Here is a 22,338-nt window from a genome sequence, read left to right as displayed (position 1 = left end):
AAAACTACCGTATTATCATACAATGGCGTATTCTAAGTTCACTTAAACACAGTAAAGTAGTCTGTAATTGTAACTTTACAGTGGGGGCGACGTATCGTTTGTTAACAGACTTAATCATTGTGATTTTTTACGTATTTTTCATTCTTCTTCTTAGTTGTATATAAACATAATCGACAGCGCCAATTGCACATCAGACCTAAACTAATAGCATTCGGTGCTGAGTTGGCAGTCTTGACGACGACAACTCTGTAACTGTACTGTATATACTGAATGATACCGTGAATTCAAAGTGGAGTTTAGTAATGAATGTACTTAAACCATATACTTAAAGATTGTAATTTAATGAGCTATGAGCGGCCAAAAATTTCAATACGACGAAAGTGGTGGGACATTTTTCTACTTTCTACTATCATTCTCGGCCCTCCTTCAAATACCTGTGACATATTATTTTTGGCCACGTCGCCCCAAACAAGGTTAGCTCTAGACGAATCTATTTAGATTAACATAGAAAATAAGTGATATTACGATAACGTTCTATGTTTATACGTACTTACAACCGAGTTATGTAATTTCACCATGTTTTACATTTACTCTTTTCATTATCACATTCACTTCATAATGTTGTGGCAAGGGATTAATGAGCTCTTAATTATGAATATTACGTTACTAATTTTCTAATGTTCTCAATAATATTTGAGAGTACGCTATATAATATTTGATCACTTTTAGTAAAACATTTAAGGTTTACTAATATTCCGATTTTGCGCTCAAAGTTTAATAATGTATTCCTATAAAAAAGTATCTTATATATATGTACATATATATGATTTAAGATATTCCATCGGTTTTACGTTTTTAAGATAGATTTTTTAAATTAGGCAATATTTAAATAAAATATTATATCAGTAAATTATTGTAATTCATAATACACAGAACATGCACAAATAAACACTGTTTTTATTCTCTAACAATTTCAAACAAATTACTATGTTTCAAATAAATTTTAATTATATAAAATTTTATAAATATTCTTTTCTTAATAATTTTAAAACTCGGTATTATGGAAAATCTAATCTTTTTCATATTTTTCATATAATTAATTACGTACTATTGGTAATAATAAGGTAAATGGTACATATAATTATTATTATTATTATTTATAAATAGATCCTGATCAAGAAGCAAAAGAGTGTCAATGCGATGGATGTAAAAAGAAGAAAATTATCCTACGACTTAATAAACCTTGGAAAGAAACCAAAGCATTATTTGAGTAACTATGTTTTCATATCAAATATATATATCTTAATTGTATATAAAGTTTAGACGTTTAAAATGTTGCTATATTGTTGTAGCAAATTTCTTATCATTCTTGGATGGGTAGTCCTTATCTTTTTGACATATAAGGTATCACAATTCGATTATGAAATGGCTAATTTTGATCCATTTGAAATACTTGGCGTTTCCTCTGTACGTACAATTAATTCAATTTAAAAAGTATCAATTTTATTTATTATACATCTATATCTACTTAACATTTATGATATTATTATTATTTATAGAGCTCATCTCAAAGTGACATTAAAAAAGCATATCGCAAATTATCTTTAATTCTTCATCCTGATAAAGAAACTGGGAATGAAAAAGCTTTTATGAGGTTAACCAAAGGTTAGAATAAACATAAAATAGAGTGCGTGTGTGTGTGCGTCCGAGCGCGCGTGCGTGCGTGTGTAATAAAATAAAATATTATAAAAATAATAATAACTGTTCATGATAACTTAAATTGTTGTTGAAACGAAGACATTTCTTTCCACATTAATTAATAGCATATCAAGCCCTAACGGATGAGGAAGCACGAAAGAATTGGGAAAAATATGGAAATCCGGATGGTCCAGGAGCAATGAGTTTTGGAATTGCTTTACCTTCTTGGATAGTCGAAAAAAAAAATTCAGTTTGGGTTTTAGGATTCTATTCAATGGTTTTCATGTTTGTTTTACCAACGGCTGTTGGGATGTGGTGGTATAAAAGCATTCGTTATACTGGTGACCAAGTAAATACATCTACGTTACAATATACATATAATTAAATATTAGTAAAAATTGAATATTAGTAATCCTTAATATATTATTGGTTTTTAGGTATTGTTGGCAACCACTCAATTATATTATATCTTTTTTATTAAATATCCTTCAATGTCATTAAAAAGAGTTATTATGATTCTTGCTGCTTCATTCGAATTTCATAAGAAACGAAATGCAGAGATAGTCGAGAGATATACAGATAGCGAAGAAGTTCGTTTGGTAAGATGTGCACTATATTTTAATGGTTTTTACAATTATAATTATAATGAATATATATAGAATACATTTTATTGTAATGTACAATTCTTTTTATATCAGGTTTAATACAATTTTGTACTAGATGTAAAACAAGTGGTGTATGGCTCTTATTGTTTACTTTGAAATTGAAAATTTCTTTATCTGAAGAAATTAATAGCTTAAGGTAATTCTAGATTTTGTATTTGTTTCATTTTCAGCTTATTAAGCAGCTACCAGATCTAGGTGCAAAAAACAAGGCAACACCATTATGTGACTCATATTCAGTTAAAGCTAGAGCTCTAATTCATGCACATTTATTTCGTATACTATTAAATCCAGAAACATTAGAAAAAGATAGACAATATATAGTAAAAAAATGTCCATATTTGATTCAAGAAATGGTAACTTGTGTTAATCGAGTGATTCTATTAGCTTATGCTAGAAGAGGTATATATGTATGCTATAAATTGTAGGTTTCCCAACCTGTCCTACGTTTTCCTAAATACATACAAACAAAACAAATTTTATAGTAGCAATACATATTTAAACACTGGTAATCTGATGAATGTTTTCTTTTATCTGCAGTTCCACGTTTACCAACTATAAAAACTGTAGAAAATTGTATGAAATTGTGTGCAATGATAGTACAAGGCTTTTGGGAATTTAAAAATCCTCTTCTACAATTACCACATATAACAGAAGATAATCTGAAATGTTTCTTACCAAAAAAGGTATCATTCAGAATACTTTAATTTAACGTAGAATAACCTACATTTCATTATATATTATAATTAGAAATTTAACTAGACTTGTAATTGATTTAGCATCAAATCAAAAGTCTTCAACAATTCGCACAATTAAAAGGAGAAGAAAGAAGACTGACTCTTAGACATTTATCAGATAGCCAATATGAGGATGTAATGAAAGTTCTTGGAAGTATGCCATATATAGAATTTAAAGTACGGTCTGAAGGTAAAAGTTATTTAATATTATTTAATATTTAATTATAATATTTTAATATTATATTATTAATATTTAATATTTCCTATACTTGTATGTAAACTTGTATGTACTTTTTAAAGTAAAATATATCTTACAGTAATTGACGACGAAAATCCAACTGTTTATACTGCTGGTGCTATTGTGACTGTAACAGTATCATTAACCCGTAAAGATATGAAACATTTATTTGGAGATGATTCTATTAAGGAACAAACCATGATTGATGACAGTAAAATAAACAATGAAGCTCCTGATGAAGTATCAGAAGAACAAAACCAATCTGTTAAAAGGCCAGCATGGCTTAGGCAAAGAAAGGGTCAAAAGAAGTCCCACAAGAAAGGTACTAGTAAAAAATTTGCTTCCACAAAGAATGCTCAGACACAATTTCAGTCTAGCAATAATGCTCAACAAATGAATACTCCTAATGCGAAAAAGAAAGAAGATAAGGTAGAAAAAGAGTCTTCCAAAGATAAATTATCTGATGTCAGTGACAGCGATGTTGATAGTGACAGAAGTAATGACGAAGATGGTCATGAAAAAAAAGATGTGTCCATAGATGATGATGACACAGAGTGGGAGAGGTAAAATATTTCATAATAATTTAATATACAGAGTGTTTCGTTTAACTGAGAACGATAGAATATCTCACGAGGGCTTAAAGTTATCAGAAAATGACTTGTACAAAAGTTCTTTGATTCAATGATAAGCGTCAGATGGTGCAAATTATTCTCTTACAAATCTTACAAAGTAGTGGGAGATATTTTAGGGTCAACTCTTTTTTCTTTCTCTTCTCTTTTCTTTTTTCTTTTTTCTGTTTTTCTAATTTTTTTTCCTCCTTTTCCACCATATATTTTTTAACAGACTAATTGATCGATCTTCATATTTCCTATAAAAAAAGTATTAACCTATTCATGTCGGGAAACTATTAGTTTAGCGGATATTTTAACTTTAATCCGTCATATGAAAGACGAGAAAAGACACGAAGCAGTATTTAAAAAGTATAAAAAAATATATGGCACTATTTAAAAAAATTAAATTGAGCTTAAAATCCTCCCCCATTACCGGATCCGTAAAAAAATAATTTGCACGATATGATGCGCCTCTTTAAAATAAACAACTCTTCTAAAAGCAATTTTTTAATAACTTTAATCCCTTGTGAGATATTCTACTGTTTACATTTAAGCAGAACGCTTTGTATACAGGGTGGGGTGATAATCGTAGTACAACCGAGCAGAGAGTGATTCTACGTGAAAAAATATGTCAAAAATATAGAATAAAATTGTTTCATATGACGCCTCGTCATATTCATTTTCTGAGAAAACCAAACTTAAAAATTTACCAAGTATACTTTAACTTGGCTAAGTACCGACTGGGTGTGGGTAAACAACCAACAAGAAGTTATTATATATACATGTGAGGATAAGTAAAAAATGTAAAATAAAATTTTTTTATTAGTTTAAAGACTCGTTTTCAAGGAAATAAAGTTTAAACATGTTTAATTATGAATTGGTCTGATAAACACACGCACATGATACATTTTCAAACTTATTTTTCTTGAAAATGAAGCATCTCACGAAAAGATTTTATTCTAAATTTTTTACTTATTTTCAAATGTAGTTTAAACACCTGTGGATTATTTATTCTCAAAAAATAGCCGAATTGAAAAGATTTAGGTGTACTTGTTAAATCTTGTTAAATCTTTCAGTTTTTATCTTTTCACATAGTATCACCACCTATCCTATTGTACTACGATTACTACTCCAGTCCGTACACATAATAACGATCTCCCGTATTTACGTATTAATGTTTTTATAAACAGATTTCAGCAAAGAATTTCAAAGAGAGAGAAAGTTTTAGAAGGAAGAAGCAATATATCACATGAAGTTCATTGTCCACTCTTTCCTGATGTGAAACAGGAATATTGGTGGGTTTACATCTGTGATCGCAAGAGTCAAACTTTACTAACAACTCCTATTTATGTTACGTCGTTAGCACATTTTGAAGAAGTTCAGTTGAAATTTACAGCGCCCCGGTGGCCAGGTGTTTATACGTTTACTGTATGTTTACGCAGTGATTCTTATCTTGGCTTTGATCAAGCTCAAGATATTAAGGTATGTAATGAAATTTTGTTTATATTGCGTAAACGAAAATTTCAGTATTATTGTTACTTTATAATTATTACAAAAATATTTGTTTACAGTTGGATGTGAAAGAGGCACCAGAAGTACCCACGGAACATCCTCAATGGGATATTTCAGATGAAGAAACTGCGGAAGATGTAGATGCAGCTGATGAACATTCCGAGTATACAACTGACGAAGATATCAGTGACAATGAATAATATCTGTTTCTCGCGGAAGATTTGATAAATAGATATTAAAAAAGTTCGCATTTTTCCTCTTTTTTTACTTGTCAAGTTAATGTACAATGAACTTTTATATGTGAAATTGCATAATTGTTAATGTACGTGGACAATCTAGAAAAATAGTATAGTGTGTAAGGTTTTTCAGTGAAGAGAAAGTAATAGTAAATGAAAATCATATTTATTTTAACATTGTTGTTTAATCCTCAGTTTAGGATGTATATACAGTTTTTTTAATAAAACACGTTTTAAAATATAATAGCATTATTTTTCGCCTGGTATTTTAATTATTACATCTTAGTATGTAAGGTTTAGAAAAATGAGTTAATAAAAATTTTAAATATTAATTTCTCTATAAGTGAAAGTATGATAAAAACATATCTCTTACTTATTCATTCAACCGTGTAAGTTTTTGTTAAGTTTAAAGTATAAGAGCTGCTGGTACTGTTTTGTTATAAAATATTCAGTATCTTACTGTTGTGTTGGTTACAATGGATGTTAAAATTTTAAACATCTGGATTGTGAGTATAGTTTAATTACAAATAATCATGGCATATATATATATATATATATATATATATATATATATAAAGGATTAATTCTGTTACAGATATTAAAAACTATTTTTATATACTTGATCCTGTGTGTAATTTTTAAAATAGGTACGTTAAATAACATTTAAAACACATTTATAAAACCAAATTATAAATAATTTTAATTATAATAAAGTAATTTTACAACATTACTTAAAATATATAAAGAAAGGATATACACACGCACGTATATATAATATATATTAATTATTAATGTACATAATACACTAACTATAATCGTATAGTGCAGATTTCACATAAAATGTCGTACAATATGTAAGAACAGCTGTAAGACATCTTGAAAAGATCAAATAATTTTGCACATCATAGGCACTTTATAGAAAAGCTTCATTATCATGTATTCTTATCTTGATGCTGAACTATTTAATTTCACCGCACATATACATGTGTACATGCTTATATATTACTATCATACTTTTTGTGTCTTCATAGTTAATTTTAGATCAGCACATAAAATAAAATTTTGGTATTCCCCTAGTAGAATATCTTCAACACCTTTCATACTGATACATAATCTTTTACAGATCATTTAACATCATCAAATAATGTTGGGTGGAAAATGAGACTGAAAAATATAACAAATGGTCCCATTTATACATATATCAAAACAGACGAAAATGCTAATATTAAATGGGGCGTGCGACATTATATTCCAAGAGCATCAAGATCACAATATACTGCAATCATAAATAATTAAATAAGTTCCTAAAAGATATATTTTATAGAATTATTGTCTTATAAATTAATATTAAATTTGACAAAGAGAAATATCTTTAATCTAAAAATAATGAAATATTGTTGAGAGATAGAAAAATAAAGTTTTGAAAATCGAATACGATGTAATACATACATTCTATATTTGTGTTTATGATTCCAAGCTAAGCAGTTCCATGTATCTTTTTTGCATTTCTATCAAAAGATTATCTAACCTGGCGAAATAAAAGATAAAAATATTGTATACTTTCATTTTATATACTTATACACTTATATATGCACTTATTTCTTAGATAGTAATTCATAATATGAAACATACGTGTAACGTATTACTAAGTTATCATATATCACATCATTTTCTGTGTTTAGCTTTTCCTTATGTTTCATACTAGATATATTTAGAAATTGATTACTATCAAATTCATTTGATATTTCCGTATTATCGTATAATAAAATGTTTGTAGCTTTATTTGTAGAGGTAGATAGACTTAAATATTCTTTATTAGAAATATCGAACACATTGGAAGTGAGATGTTGTGTTATATTTTGAAGTTCTTCACAGTACACTGTCTTCATAGCAATAACTGAGTCAAAAATCATTTCCAATGTTCGGAGTTCTGATTCTAATTTTGCCATTTGTCTGAAAATATTATATCAACGTAAGATACATCAATTATAGTTTAATATACAATATATTCATTGGCCATATACATACTTTATAATTTCAGAAATATTGTGAAACTCTACTCCTTGTACTTTCAGGAATTCAAAAATTAATTTTACTATTTCTGTTGGTCTTGCATTTTTATGAGAATATTCATCTTTATGCAATTCATAGATTTTTTCGATTTTATTATATCTGTTTAAAATTCAAATATGATAGTAAAAAAGTAAAGGACAATATTAAAAATAGGCGGTGGATTTTGATACAAATCGGAAAGAAAAAATTTTGTTCAAAAAGTTTTATCATCTGTAAAATAAACAATTATTTGTCTTTGATCGTTCAGAGCATTAGTAATGTATTACAAAAGAATTGCTTGTTGCCAATGAATTATTAATGATGATTTATTTATTATTATGAAAATGAGATCGATAAGTTACTGTTAAATAAATTATGATCACAGTCATATATGTATCCTTGTATTTAACCGCATTTATTATAACATTTCCAATGTTTGTCGGAAAAATAACTACTACTACACTTCTTATTCTTTAGCGCACAATCGTACTATAAAAGAATTTTTCTCAATTAGTATCAAAATTCATTTTTAACATTGTCCTTTACTCACATTTCAAACATATCTTTAATACAATCAATAGATTTTACTTCATTGCTTAATCTACTGCTTTCTACTATCAATGGATTAAATTTTAATTTTATTTGATTAGCAGCTTTAACAAGTTTAGCAACTTTTTTACGATTAATTTCCAAAGCTGTCAATTTCTTCTTATTTATAGTTCTTCCTTCCCATTTAATACGAACTATAGATAGTTCACTTAGAAGATTATTTATATTTGTTAATGTATTTGTCATATTTTTATTAAATGTATCAAGTTTAGCGATTACCAAATCTCTGAAATATTATACAGAATATATGTATATAAGTAAAATTCTATAATAAACCACTACTAATTTCATAGATGAATCTGCGGATAGATTACAAACTAATATATAAAAATATATATAAAATACTTACAATTTTATAGTTAAGGCAAAAATATACAATTGAAACAAATTTATTTGTTGCCTGATAAAAAATATTGTTACTCTGCAATAATCTTGTAATGTTTCAAAATCCAACAGACCTTTTGGCAATTCTATCATTTTTCGAATTTCCATAGGCATTGCTGGTATAGGGATGGTCTCTATTAAAGGACTCTCATTTTTAAAGACAAATAAATCTGTATTCTACAGGGAAATTGATAGTTTAAATCAAAATAATACTATATAAAATAAATTTATATATTGCATACTAACATAAAAAAATATACAGCATTATATCATCATACCTGAATTTGTGATAAAAGTGGTGTTTGATTTTCAATAAGAATTTTACCAAAATAATCTGTTAAAATTTGTTGGTTTATTGGTATATCAATATCCTTTTCAATCATATATTGTAAATCTGTAATCTTAGTAGTGCTATCTATTTCATATGTATTAATTTTATACATCGATGCAACAAACACATGAACTATCTGAAAAAAGTTAAAATATTATTTATATTTTAAATAATTATGTAGATTTTTCAAATACCAATGTATGAAAAATGTTACATTAAAATACCTGTTTTGATAAAATAGAATGCAGTAATTCAAATACCACAAGCTTCGATATTCCACTTTCATATTGTTTCCCTCTTTTCTTTGGATCCCATTGTAACACAACCTTAAACCACTCTATTAATTTATTTCGAAGATTTCTAATAAAAATATAACCAGTTTAAATAAAATTAATATTTTATTATTTTTCATTTTATCAAACAATGTTATAGTTGTTACTTTGATAGGTTTGTAGGGCCAGTAATATCTTGACCAAAAACTACCTTCCCTTTTGATTTGTAAGCACAGATATCATCATATCTTTTATTTCTAATATGTTGCATCCTAAAAAATATATAAGTTAACCAATGTTTAAATTCTTATTATAAACTTTTCATAATTATATAGCATACCACGACATAGTATGTTGCATTTTAGGTAAAAATGGTCTTGTTCCAGTAACAAGTTCATAAAAAAGAATGCCCAAACTCCAATAGTCTACAGAACAACTATATGTTTGTTTCCATAATAGTTCTGGAGCTATATAATTTAATGTACCCACTAAAGATCCAGATGTACTATCCTCTCCAAGTTCTTTTGCGTATCCTAAATCTATTAATTTATATGAAATCTAAAATATATTTTATGTATATATTATTAATATCACTTGTAATATATTGAATAAGATCTACATTAATACAATATTGCTTACGATGTTACATTCATCTTGTAAAACTATATTTTCAGGTTTCAGATCACGATGAGTAATGTTATTGGAATGTAAATATTCTATCGCAGAAGAAATATCTTTCATTACACTAATTGCTTCTTTTTCACTAACACCACAACAATTTTCCACTTTCCTTAGAACCTGCAATTTAACAAACATTGCTAATATAAACACAACTATCGTTTCATTGATTGAGAGATAAGTTATATATTGATATTTACCTTTCTCAGATCGCCTTTCCTACAAAATTCCATACATAATAAAGGTAAATCTACTTTATCGTCAGGATGTTTAAATGGTAAATTTAACCCTTTAACAATATTTGGATGCCTTAAACGTTTCATTATCTGTACCTCATTAATCCATCTTTTTCGTTGTGCTTCTTTTAATTGTGCAACCTCCCGTTTGCATATTTTAATTGCTAGAGTTTTCATAAAATATTAAATACTGAATCTTATTGGTTTATTTTCTTTGTTAAAGAATAAAAAAACATACCAAGCTTTTTACCACTTTTATGTATCCAAAGTTCGACGATACCAAATCCTCCAGAACCTAAAACTTTGTCTAGGCTCCAACCTTCAATAAATGCTGGTGTAGCAGTCATATTAAATGCTTTGCCTAAACATTATTTAAATTATAGATATTAAAATTTTTTGAAAAGATTCAGATTAAAATATAAAAAAATACTGTTAGCTCTTTTTCCCTTTGGGCATATACATACATCAGTTGTATAATTGTTACCAATTATCACGGCTATACAACGATCATATTTATAATATATTAATTTTTTAAAAGAATAAATGTAGACATTGACAACACCCGACATATATGACAGGTTAATACATACTGCCAACATAAAAATTTGCATTACAAATTTTATAAAACAGCAATTATGTATTATCTTATCAATTATCACCATACGTTATACTATTAGAAAATAGACGAAATTTTATAGTAATTTACATGAAAATTTAAATTCTAATATGATAGTAATAGATTTCCTCTCTGATAATAGTATACTTTGATCAAATTTTAACAAATTCGATTAAACAATTATTAATGCTTCATAGGTGTTATTAACAACTTAATTGTTGTCATTGATTAATTAGTAAGCATGCGTCTGTACAATACTGTTTAACGTTTAATATTACCGATATTTAAAAGCAATATAATGCTAATAAATATTATATCCTTTTAGGATATCTTAAAATTTGATATTAAACAACAAGCTTGTTTACAAACACACACACACACACACACACACACACAGAGTTATATTTGCTTATGCAAGATACCTGAAATATGTAGGTGTAGCGGGTACTATACCTTGCACTTTTCCAAATTTTAAAGTATATGAATCCTACTTTGTTATATACAAAATAAAAAATTTTAAATTATGAAAACATACTATTTAAATAATATGAACCAATTTTGATAAAATATAGGATTAACATTTACAAGCGCGCGCTCGCGCGCGCGCGCACACACACACACATTTACACAAAATTGTGAAAACAAATTTTTTTCCGCTATATAGTGACAATTTTTTAAAACGAAATATGTACTTGAAATATACATATATCTGAAATATATTTAATTGAATGAGATATATAATTCAAAAGGATAACAATTTTCAATAGTACGTATGTATACAATTTATTTTGGATGCTGTTTAATCCAATGGAGGGTGGCGCTTTGGGCAGTCCGGTTTTTGAAGAAATATGGCGGATGTCGAGGTGAGTCTGTCACGTGGAAGTTCAGAAACTGTATTATTGTCTTGTAATTAATAACTACTTAAATTTGATTTTGTTACAGTTAACGAAAGCATTAAAAGATTTGCCAAACCGAGTTCAAACCGCCAGTAAAAACGAGCGGCGAGAGATTCTACAAAATGTCGTCAATGTATTGTCAAATCCTGGTAAGAAACGAAAATGCGAATAAACTTTTGATAAAAATGTATAACTTTTTAGATCGAAAATATCTGTTCACAGAAAAAGGAAATTATATTGTATCCTATAAATATATTTTGAAATTAATATAAAGAGAAAGATAATATTGAATATTAGAATTTAAATAATATACAGGACTGAATGTATATTACTACTTATTTTTTTATTATAATATTTACAATATGTATATAATTTGCACTTATAATTCTTAATCTCGATTTTTTCCCACTTTCAATACACATCCTAAATATTAATATGTTGATGTAGATTTAATATTTATTCAATTACATGAGATATGTAAAATTATATATAGTAATTAATGTATCTCAGTCATATGTATCTAGTATTATATATTTTTATATATAATGTTATGTTGTATAAAATATGTATAAAATTATCCTTTATTAATCTTACTATAAAAATAAATAAATAATTACATTATTTCAATTTTTATATTATTAGACAATGTAAAATACATATATACTATTACATTATAATTATGTGTAAGATATTTATTTTTATAATTTATATAAGAGGGAAATGTATAAAATAAAATTCTGCTTATAAGTAGTTGTATAAATTCATATTACAAATGGTTGAAGGAATATTCATAATATGTCAATATATAATATTTATTAAATTTCTATATTTATAGGCATCAATGAGAAAATTGTTAATGGAATTTGCAAAACCATATCTCTTACTTTACATCGATATAAGGATACTACTTCCCAATCTTACGTGAAAAATTTAATCGAAGAATTGTTGAGAAAGCAACCAGCATCTACAATAAAGCATATGACAAATGTTGTCATAGAACAAGCTACATGGCATAAAAATGTAGTTCCTACGTACGTAATTACATACATAGTTCTCCAAATGCATATATTTAAAAAAAAATTCATATTTTGAACTATGTATTAATGTTCATAAGTTACTAACAAAATGTTATTTTGTAGTCTGAATACAGCTTTAACGGCGTATCTTGCATTAAAGTGGTCAACATTAATTGTTCTACATGGGAACAAAAGCAATTCAGACATCAATCCGGAATTACCAAAACTCATTGAAGCACAAGCAAATTTGAGTGCAGCAGCTTTGGCATCCATGGATAAAAGATTGATGGAGAAAGTATATGTTTTACTAGCGCATCAATGGTTGAGTGTTAAAGATATTGATATTGTGTATTTAGAGACACTAACAAAATTGGAAGTTGGAAACGGTGTAATTGTCCTTGCTAGTTTACTCACTAAGTATTTAGTTAATGCAAAGAAAAGTGAATTAGTGGTGAAACTGAAGGTAAATTTATATTTGATAATATATTTTTGTGTTGAAAAATCTGTTTTTATATCAGTAATATCTTTTATTCTTTGTAGTAAATATTATCAAATAAATATTTGTTTTTCTTTTCAGACAAACACCATAGATGCTTTCATAAAACTAACTATTAGTTGTAAGAAAAAACCAGATCTATATGTTGTTCATAATGCTATACCTCTTCTCCGTAGAATATCTCATGACGAGTTTAAAAGTCAACTATTACCGGCTTTGCAAAAAGCTATGTTAAGAAATCCAGAAATTATCATTGAATCAGTTGGATATATTTTAAGTGGTTTAAGTCTCGATTTAAGTCAGTATAGTCAAGATATAAGTAAAGGATTATTTGCCAATTTGCATTCAAAGGAAGATTTAGTTAGAGATGAAGCTGTAGGAGCTTGTCGTAGACTTGCTCTTCAATGTTCAGATAATATTGCTTTGGAAAATTTATTGTCATCCGTATTTGCTGTATTTCATGGATCAGAAGGAAAACTTACAGTTGCAACTCATAAAATTTCCGTCTTACAAGGTGCTGGCAATCTTAGTTACAATGCAGCTTCAGGAAGTAGCGTTGAAAAATTAGCTGAAACAGCTTGTGAACATTTTATCAAAGTTCTTGAAACTGAGGTTCATGAGAAAACTTTAATTTATGCTCTTGAAATGATGGCCTTGTGGTCCAATAAATTTGCAAATAATGTTCCAAAATGTGTAATAGATGCATTTAAAAAGGGCATGAATGCTAAAACTTCAACTGCGGCAGTGCGTACTGCTTATATTAAACTCTTCTTTTCTACTCCAGTAGCTTCTTATTCTGCAGCAATAACTCCATTACTCGTACAAGCAATAATAAGAGCTATGCAACAATCTGCACAGCCAGCTGCAGTTACAGAGGGTTTAGTGGCTTCTTATTTGTTACTAAAATTTGTTCTTGCTAATCAAGTGGAGAATGACAAACAAACTGTATTATGGAATGCTATTGATGAGCAAATATTCTTTTCAGAAAAATTTTTGTCAGCTTGTGGAGATGATATATTATATCACCTCATGCTGCTTTGTGAAAGACTAATTACTGAATTCGGAGATAGATTAAATGAAAAAGCTTTAAACGGTGTACATAGAGCAATTGTGGCATGTGCAACAGCCCCCAAATATAAAATAAGGAAACGTTGTTTTCCATTAATTAAAAAAGTTTTAACTGGCTTGAGTACATATGATCCTGCACAAGAACTACTAATGGAATATAATAAATTCTTAGAAAATGTAAAAATCAAGTCTGAACATGATAAAGAAAATAAAGAAGATTCTTCTAGTTGCGAGACAACTGGCAGATGTCTTGCAGATGGATTACTTGCTATTTGTTCAGGTTCTTTTTTGTTTGAATTACCTGCTATGCAAATGACAAGAGATGCATTAATACCATCTCATCATCCTGCAATCTATAAAGCAATGCCAAACTTATGGTTCAAAATTACAAAGAATTTTAATCTTGTTCCAAAAAATTTTTTATGTTCATTTAATCATGAAATTAAAAAAATACTTGTGCAAAATTATAAGCCTGTTGCTAGTTATGAAAATGCGTTGACAAACGTGATATCAATTATACCAGACATCATATTACCTGCAATAGTGTCAAACATTACAAATAAGCTTGATGATCCAGAGGTCTTAAAAGTCACTAAAGACGAATACTTTACTTATCTCACTCCAGAGGGGGAATTATACGACAAAAGCGTATTACCAACAAGCGATGAAAATGATATTCTTAATTCAATGAACATGAAAAGAGAGAGTAAGGTGTATTCGTTTAAAGAACAGCAAGAAGAATTGCAACTTAGGCGAGAATTATATGAAAAACGAAAGAAAGAAGGAAAAATAAAGGAACCTAAATTAACACCCAAACAAGAAGAAATCCTTAAGGCACAAATGGCAAAAGAAAATGCAATCCGTAAAAGATTGACAGAACTGAAACATAGAATAAATAATGCTGTATCTCTAATTATATGTTCTATGCGTGGAAATGGACAAGAATTGTCTTTTTATTTAAAAGATTTTCTACTTCCGATTTTGAAAAACTTAAGATCACCATTAGCTGCTCCTGCAATGTGTGATCTTTATATCCGATTAAAGAGGATTGTGAAAATAAATAATCCAGTTCTTAGTGATTTAGTAGCACATGTTACGTTACGACAATTACAACCTCAATGTGATTTGAATCAAGCTTGGGAAGAGGAAAATCTTGATACAGCGGTAAAGAGAACTTTAAATCTTTTACACACAACAACAATAAAACAAAAGAAGTTATTTACAGCTCCGACCTTTTGCTATGTCTTTCCATTTATAAAAAAGACCTTATTGTCTTATAAGGATGATAATATGATTGTTCAAGGATTACAGATAATACAAGAACATGCTAAACAAAGAGGAAGTTCTTCTGATTTTAAAGATATGAGACATCCCCAATTGCTTCCGCGTAAACATATGTTTGATCTATTAATAGAATTAATGGAAATCACAAGCGGAAGAGTACAATCACATGCAGTTGCAACATTGCTAGATGTTGCTCAATCCGGTAGCGGTCAACCAGGTACTGCAATAGCAACTAGTGAAGATATAGATTCTTTAATTGGTGCATTACAAAATTCTTTATCTACAATAAGAGATGCAGCATTAAGAGCATTAACAGTCGTGAAACAAGCTTTTCCATCTCAGAAGGAGAATGCTGACCAACTATCTCATCTTGTTAGGAAAATATGGATTGCTAAGTTCGATGTTTGCGATGAGAATAAAATCCTTGCTAATGAGTTATGGAATGCTGCAGATTTAGTAATGCATACGGACATACTTTCTGATGAACTGATCCAAGACATTACACATCCTGTAGAACCTATACAGCAAGCAGCTGCTTGTGCTTTGGCGCAGTGTTTAACTGATGTTCCCCACCTAGTACCAGAAATTTTGGATAAATTACTACAGCTGTATCAAGAAAAGTTAGCCATGATTCCACCAAAATTGAATGATTTTGGACGTGTAGTTGAACAGCCGATTGATACTTGGGGTCCAAGACGAGGTGTAGCACTTGCATTGGCTCAAATGGCAGCTCTTCTCAGTGCTGATACAGTACTTAAACTTGTGCAATTTTTCGTCTCTACTGGTTTAGGAGATAGAAATCAAACTGTCCGAACAGAAATGTTAACTGCTGCTGTAGCTGTTGTTGATCTTCATGGAAAAGCAAATATAACTTCTTTATTACCGGTTTTTGAAGACTTTATGGATAAAGCGCCAAAAATTGGCAGTTTCGATTCAATCAAACAATCTGTAGTTATTCTTATGGGGTCATTAGCAAGACACTTGGACAAAGATGATTCACGTATTAAACCGATAGTTATGCGTTTAATTGCTGCTCTTTCCACACCATCGCAACAAGTGCAGGAAGCAGTAGCCAATTGTTTACCACATCTTGTACCTTCTATTAAGGAAGATGCACCAAAGATTGTGGACAAATTAATGGACCAATTGTTAAAATCAGACAAATATGGGGAACGTAAAGGTGCGGCTTACGGTTTAGCAGGTATAATCAAGGGTATGGGGATACTAGCATTAAAACAACTTGATATTATGACCACATTAACTAATGCCATTCAGGATAAGAAAAACTATAGGCATCGGGAAGGAGCGTTATTTGCTTTCGAAATGTTATGTACAATGCTTGGTAGGTTATTTGAACCATACATCGTTCACGTATTACCACATTTGCTGCTATGCTTTGGAGATTCAAGTCAATATGTCAGAGCGGCTACTGATGATACAGCTCGTGTAGTTATGAGTAAATTATCTGCACATGGGGTAAAGCTTGTTTTACCTAGTTTATTAGCAGCATTAGAAGAAGATTCTTGGAGGACTAAAACTGGTAAATAATTTAAATATTAATGTTATTTAAATTAATAATCATGTTGTAGATATTACATAATTTTGTTTGCGTTTTTAAGGATCTGTTGAGTTATTAGGTGCAATGGCGTATTGTGCACCAAAACAGCTTAGTAGTTGTTTACCAAGTATAGTTCCAAAGCTAATCGAAGTACTTAGTGATTCACATACAAAAGTTCAAGAGGCTGGTGCAGAAGCTCTTAAAGTTATTGGAAGCGTAATTCGTAATCCAGAGATTCAAGCTATTGTACCAGTTTTATTGAAAGCCTTACAAGATCCTTCTCATAAAACAGCTACTTGTCTTCAAACTCTTTTAGATACTCAGTTCGTACATTTTATCGATGCTCCATCATTAGCTCTTATTATGCCTGTAGTACAACGAGCATTTTTGGATCGTTCAACAGAAACAAGAAAAATGGCTGCCCAAATTATTGGAAATATGTATTCTTTAACCGATCAAAAAGATTTAACTCCATATTTGCCAACAATCATCCCTGGCTTAAAAACGAGTTTATTAGATCCTGTACCAGAAGTACGAAGTGTATCTGCAAGAGCATTAGGTGCTATGGTACGAGGAATGGGTGAATCTAGCTTTGAAGATTTACTTCCTTGGTTAATGCAAACGCTTACATCTGAAACAAGTAGCGTTGATCGATCAGGTGCTGCACAAGGCCTTTCAGAAGTTGTGAGGGGATTAGGTGTTGAAAAACTTCACAAACTTATGCCTGAAATTATTAGTACTGCCGAAAGAACCGACATAGCTCCTCATGTTAAGGATGGTTATATTATGATGTTTATTTATATGCCAAGTGCATTTACTACAGAATTTACACCCTATATTGGACAAATTATTAATCCTATTTTGAAAGCTTTAGCTGATGAGAATGAATACGTTCGTGAAACAGCACTTAGAGCGGGCCAACGTATCGTTAATCTTTATGCTGATTCTGCTATTATGTTGCTATTACCAGAATTGGAAAAGAGTCTCTTTGATGATAATTGGCGTATTAGATACTCATCGGTTCAATTACTTGGTGATTTGTTATATCGAATTTCTGGAGTTTCGGGAAAGATGTCAACAGAAACAGCAAGCGAAGATGATAATTTTGGAACTGAACAGTCACATTATGCCATTATTAACGCACTTGGTGCTGAAAGGCGAAATCGTGTTTTAGCGGGATTATACATGGGTAGATCGGATGTTGCATTGATGGTACGCCAAGCTGCTCTTCATGTATGGAAAGTTGTTGTAACGAATACACCGAGAACTTTAAGAGAAATATTACCGACATTGTTTACTTTATTACTTGGCTGTCTAGCTAGTACAAGTAATGATAAAAGACAGGTGGCAGCGAGGACTTTAGGAGATCTAGTTAGAAAATTAGGTGAAAGGGTGTTACCAGAAATTATACCTATTTTAGAGAAAGGTTTACAAAGTGATCAGGCTGATCAACGTCAAGGTGTATGTATTGGATTATCAGAAATTATGACAAGTACAAATAAAGACATGGTGATAACCTTTGTAGTCAGCTTAGTTCCAACAGTGAGGTAAAAATATTTATGTTTATATGTAAAGAATGTTATTGAAAAATTTTGAAATAATGATGAGATAATTAGAAAGACTATTATTTTTATATTGTAGGAAAGCATTGTGCGATCCATTACCAGAAGTTCGACAGGCAGCAGCAAAAACCTTTGACGGTTTGCATTCAACTGTAGGAGTTAGAGCATTAGATGATATATTACCAGCAATGTTAACACAATTAAATTCACCGGATCCAGCAGAAGCAGAGAATACCTTAGATGGTTTACGCCAAGTAATGGCAATCAAATCTCGTGTTGTTTTACCATATTTAGTACCTCAATTGACAACTCCTCCTGTCAATACAAAAGCGTTATCAATCTTGGCTAGCGTAGCAGGCGAAGCATTAACAAGGTTTCTTCACAAAATTCTACCAGCACTATTAACTGCTCTCTCTAGTGCTCAGGGCACACCAAATGAAGTTCAAGAATTAGAATATTGCCAAGCAGTGATCCTATCTGTTACCGATGAAGTTGGTATTAGAACAGTCATGGATCAGCTCATGGAAGCTACAAGAGCGGACGATCCATCTAGACGACGAAGCGCTGCAACTTTGTTATGTGCTTTTTGTCGTGATACACGTGCAGATTATAGTCAATATGTTCCACAATTATTACGAGGTCTCATTCACTTATTTACAGACAGTGATAAGGATGTACTACAGATGAGTTGGGAAGCTCTTACAGCAGTCACTAAGGTAAGGCTATGTTATGGTAATACAAATTTTTTATTTAAATATAATTTTCAATTAATGTTATTGAAATTAATATATTAAATTCTATTTTTAGACTTTGGCATCTGATCAACAAATTGCTCATGTACAAGATATTAGACAAGCTGTTCGGTTTGCAGTGTCTGATTTAAAGGGACAAGAATTATTGCCAGGATTTTGTTTGCCGAAAGGAATTACTCCCATTCTTCCTATATTCAGAGAAGCTATATTAAATGGTTTACCAGAAGCAAAAGAACAAGCAGCTCAAGGACTTGGAGAAGTTATAAAATTAACTAGCGCCTCAGCGTTACAACCAAGTGTTGTACATATTACAGGGCCATTAATTCGTATTCTCGGCGATCGCTTTAATTGGAGTGTTAAAGCAGCAGTTTTAGAAACACTTGCAATCTTGCTCGGCAAGGTAGGGTAATCTAATAATAGCAATAATGTATGAGCAATATTAAGAGAAAGATGTACTATAAAGATATAATAAGATATAAGAATAACGCAAAAGTAAATAATACCTAAAATGCTTTGATTAGGTTGGAGTAATGTTAAAGCAATTTTTACCACAATTACAAACCACTTTCTTGAGAGCATTGAATGACAGTAATAGACAAGTGAGATTAAAAGCTGCTTATGCTTTAAGTAATCTCATTGTAATTCATACTCGTGTTGACCCATTGTTCACAGAACTTCATACTGGCATTAAAACTGGAGATGATCCAGCTATTAGGTAAACTAAAGGATTGAATATATTTCATAAATTATTTATATATTTGCATCATTGAAGTTTGCCAATACATATTCATTCTATTTAGAGAAACAATGTTACAAGCTTTAAGAGGTGTGCTTACGCCTGCTGGTGACAAAATGACAGAACCAATGAAGAAACAAGTGTTTGTTACTTTAAGTAGTATGCTTGGACATCCGGAAGATGTTACAAGGAACGCCGTAGCCGGTTGTTTTGGGGCGTTGATACGATGGCTCAGTCTAGACCAACTCAATATTGCTCTTAACGAAGATCTATTATGTAAGTTTATTTTATATTTGGAATTATGATGGAATTTCTAGAATATTCAATTATGATTGAAAATAAATATTTTAAATGTGAATATCCTTTTGTTCAAGACAATAGAAAACGACATATGCTACAATATTATACATAATTAGCGTTAATCACAGTTAGAAGTTTGCGGGAATATGAAAATTTTTTCTCGGGATCTCGGGTCAGGTTCTAAACTAGCTTTATCGAATTCTTCCTGAAACGTCTTTCGTCTTGTCGAAATTCTCGGGGATTTCAACATTCTCGAGTTCCGAGATGTTTTCGGAACCTGACTCGGCTCGAACCGAACATTTAGTTGTCGCACACTTCAAGTTATAGTTTATCGTTTCATAGATTCTTTTTTATAAAATACATATAACATTTGAGTTATTCAATTAATTTTAGGTAGTGACACCAGTGTCGATTGGATGCTTAGACACGGACGTTCTGCAGCATTATTTGTTGCATTAAAGGAATCTCCAACAACTATCTACAACAGTAAAGAGAAAGATCGTGTTTGTGGAGTAATACTTTCGTATTTAAGTGCAGATCGAGTTCAAATAGTCATGAACGGTGTACGAGCTTGTGGTTATCTGTTTCAATATCTTATGAACGAACGACAACCTATACCTCAACAAATTTTATCTCCTTTCGTGCGAGTAAGAATATTTCAACAAATTATATGTAAATTTATGTTTGTAATTTTATATATAAATAATTTATTGTGTAATTTATCTTTTAGTCAATGAATAACAATAGTAACGACGTAAAACAGTTATTAGCTAAGGTATGCATTCATTTGGCTCGTAACATACCACCCGAGAAGATGTCACCAGAATTACTTAAATCGCTTTTACCTATGTTGGTAAATGGAACGAAAGAGAAAAATGGTTACGTGAAAGCCAACAGTGAACTTGCTCTTATAGCAGTACTTAGATTGAGGCAAGGGGAAGAAGAACATCAGGTATATTTCTATCAACTTTATTGTATAAAATTATGAAGTGAAAATCTTGGGTATTTATATATTACTTATAATTTTGTAAATTGATTTTTTTAGCGTTGCATGGCCTTTTTGGATGCCGGTGCAAGGGAATCATTGTCAGATGTAGTCAGCAAAGTGTTGCGCAAAGTTTTATCGCAGCCTGAAGGCAAAATAGAAGAATTGGACGATACATTACTCACGTGAGAGATATTGTATGTTCCGGGGCTCATTGCGCTCTACACCCATTCTTATAGTCGTATTATTAATAATTACTCGAATGATTTTTATAAAATGATTTACTGTTCGTGTACTAGTTACATTATAAAGACGTTAGTTCGTTCCATATTGTATCTCGATAATCAATTAAACAAAGTAAAACGTAACAGTCACTCGATGGTATTCAAGTTACTTAAATTAAGGTGTCCTGTTTACCGAGCGATTCGCATACATGTTGTAGATATTTCTACGAAAAATGTTTTCTACTGTCAATTTATTAATCCGTTTCTTTATATTTTAATTATTAGTGAATCGTATTTGTCTCTAGGATACATATTTGTAAATGAATCGATAGAAAGTGACATAAAATATATCGAATTTGAACAGGAGAATAGTGAAAATGATTTAAAATACGAATTATATATTGATCGCGTTGTAGATTCACGCTTTACCTTCTTCATTTATGTTATGTTGTACATTTTGTTATGTTTTCTTATTGATATAACTAAGAGTAGATTATTTTACTTGTGCGAGAATCTAAAAAATTGTTTTTAAACGGAAGTGCATGGCTACTTCATTTTTTTCCGGGAGCCACGAATATATATAATATTT

The 22,338-nt window shown here is 30.0% G+C and overlaps 3 protein-coding genes across 3 annotated transcripts; 2 read left to right on the top strand and 1 right to left on the bottom strand.

Moving 5' to 3' along the window:
- The first annotated feature begins 3 nt into the window (after positions 1-3).
- On the top strand, positions 4-5,938 carry Sec63 (translocation protein Sec63). The gene is made up of 12 exons (XM_069114637.1): positions 4-473; positions 1,168-1,270; positions 1,353-1,467; positions 1,560-1,665; positions 1,824-2,047; positions 2,136-2,297; positions 2,534-2,762; positions 2,901-3,046; positions 3,140-3,287; positions 3,415-3,898; positions 5,137-5,428; positions 5,518-5,938. The coding sequence occupies exons 1-12, from the start codon at positions 350-352 to the stop codon at positions 5,656-5,658; spliced, it is 2,274 nt and encodes a 757-aa protein (XP_068970738.1). The 5' UTR covers positions 4-349; the 3' UTR covers positions 5,659-5,938.
- Positions 5,939-6,448: 510 nt separating this feature from the next.
- IKKbeta (inhibitor of nuclear factor kappa B kinase subunit beta) lies at positions 6,449-10,786 on the bottom strand. The gene is made up of 13 exons (XM_069114639.1): positions 10,495-10,786; positions 10,221-10,420; positions 9,982-10,140; positions 9,683-9,900; positions 9,510-9,614; positions 9,295-9,430; positions 9,018-9,206; positions 8,705-8,916; positions 8,297-8,581; positions 7,723-7,866; positions 7,327-7,647; positions 7,144-7,222; positions 6,449-6,858 (listed from the first exon to the last, which is right to left on the bottom strand). Exons 1-12 carry the CDS (start codon positions 10,601-10,603, stop codon positions 7,159-7,161), a joined length of 2,142 nt encoding a protein of 713 aa, XP_068970740.1. The 5' UTR covers positions 10,604-10,786; the 3' UTR covers positions 6,449-6,858; positions 7,144-7,158.
- Positions 10,787-11,577: 791 nt separating this feature from the next.
- Positions 11,578-21,893, top strand: l(3)80Fj (lethal (3) 80Fj). The gene is made up of 13 exons (XM_069114631.1): positions 11,578-11,735; positions 11,815-11,917; positions 12,604-12,799; positions 12,908-13,247; positions 13,362-17,172; positions 17,252-18,737; positions 18,832-19,468; positions 19,560-19,904; positions 20,026-20,219; positions 20,305-20,516; positions 20,934-21,187; positions 21,271-21,492; positions 21,586-21,893. The coding sequence occupies exons 1-13, from the start codon at positions 11,721-11,723 to the stop codon at positions 21,712-21,714; spliced, it is 7,944 nt and encodes a 2,647-aa protein (XP_068970732.1). The 5' UTR covers positions 11,578-11,720; the 3' UTR covers positions 21,715-21,893.
- The last annotated feature ends 445 nt before the right edge of the window (positions 21,894-22,338 follow it).

This window comes from Bombus flavifrons, chromosome 6 (assembly GCF_040668555.2).
Source record: "Bombus flavifrons isolate JBK064 chromosome 6, iyBomFlav1_principal, whole genome shotgun sequence".
Lineage (NCBI taxonomy): Eukaryota > Metazoa > Arthropoda > Insecta > Hymenoptera > Apidae > Bombus > Bombus flavifrons.
The sequence above is the reverse complement of the archived record's forward strand: the minus strand, read 5'-3'. Positions and strand labels throughout refer to the sequence as shown.

Excerpts from the sequence above, each read along its gene's own strand:
- Sec63 (XM_069114637.1), top strand. The coding sequence starts at position 350 with ATGAGCGGCCAAAAATTTCAATACGACGAAAGTGGTGGGACATTTTTC. Across the intron at positions 2,763-2,900 it reads ATTAGCTTATGCTAGAAGAG|TTCCACGTTTACCAACTATA; the intron begins GTATATATGTAT and ends TTTTATCTGCAG. Across the intron at positions 3,899-5,136 it reads GATGACACAGAGTGGGAGAG|ATTTCAGCAAAGAATTTCAA; the intron begins GTAAAATATTTC and ends TTTTATAAACAG.
- IKKbeta (XM_069114639.1), bottom strand. The coding sequence starts at position 10,603 with ATGACTGCTACACCAGCATTTATTGAAGGTTGGAGCCTAGACAAAGTT. Across the intron at positions 10,421-10,494 it reads TAAAAGTGGTAAAAAGCTTG|CAATTAAAATATGCAAACGG; the intron begins GTATGTTTTTTT and ends TGAAAACTCTAG. Across the intron at positions 7,648-7,722 it reads AATATTTCTGAAATTATAAA|ACAAATGGCAAAATTAGAAT; the intron begins GTATGTATATGG and ends TAATATTTTCAG.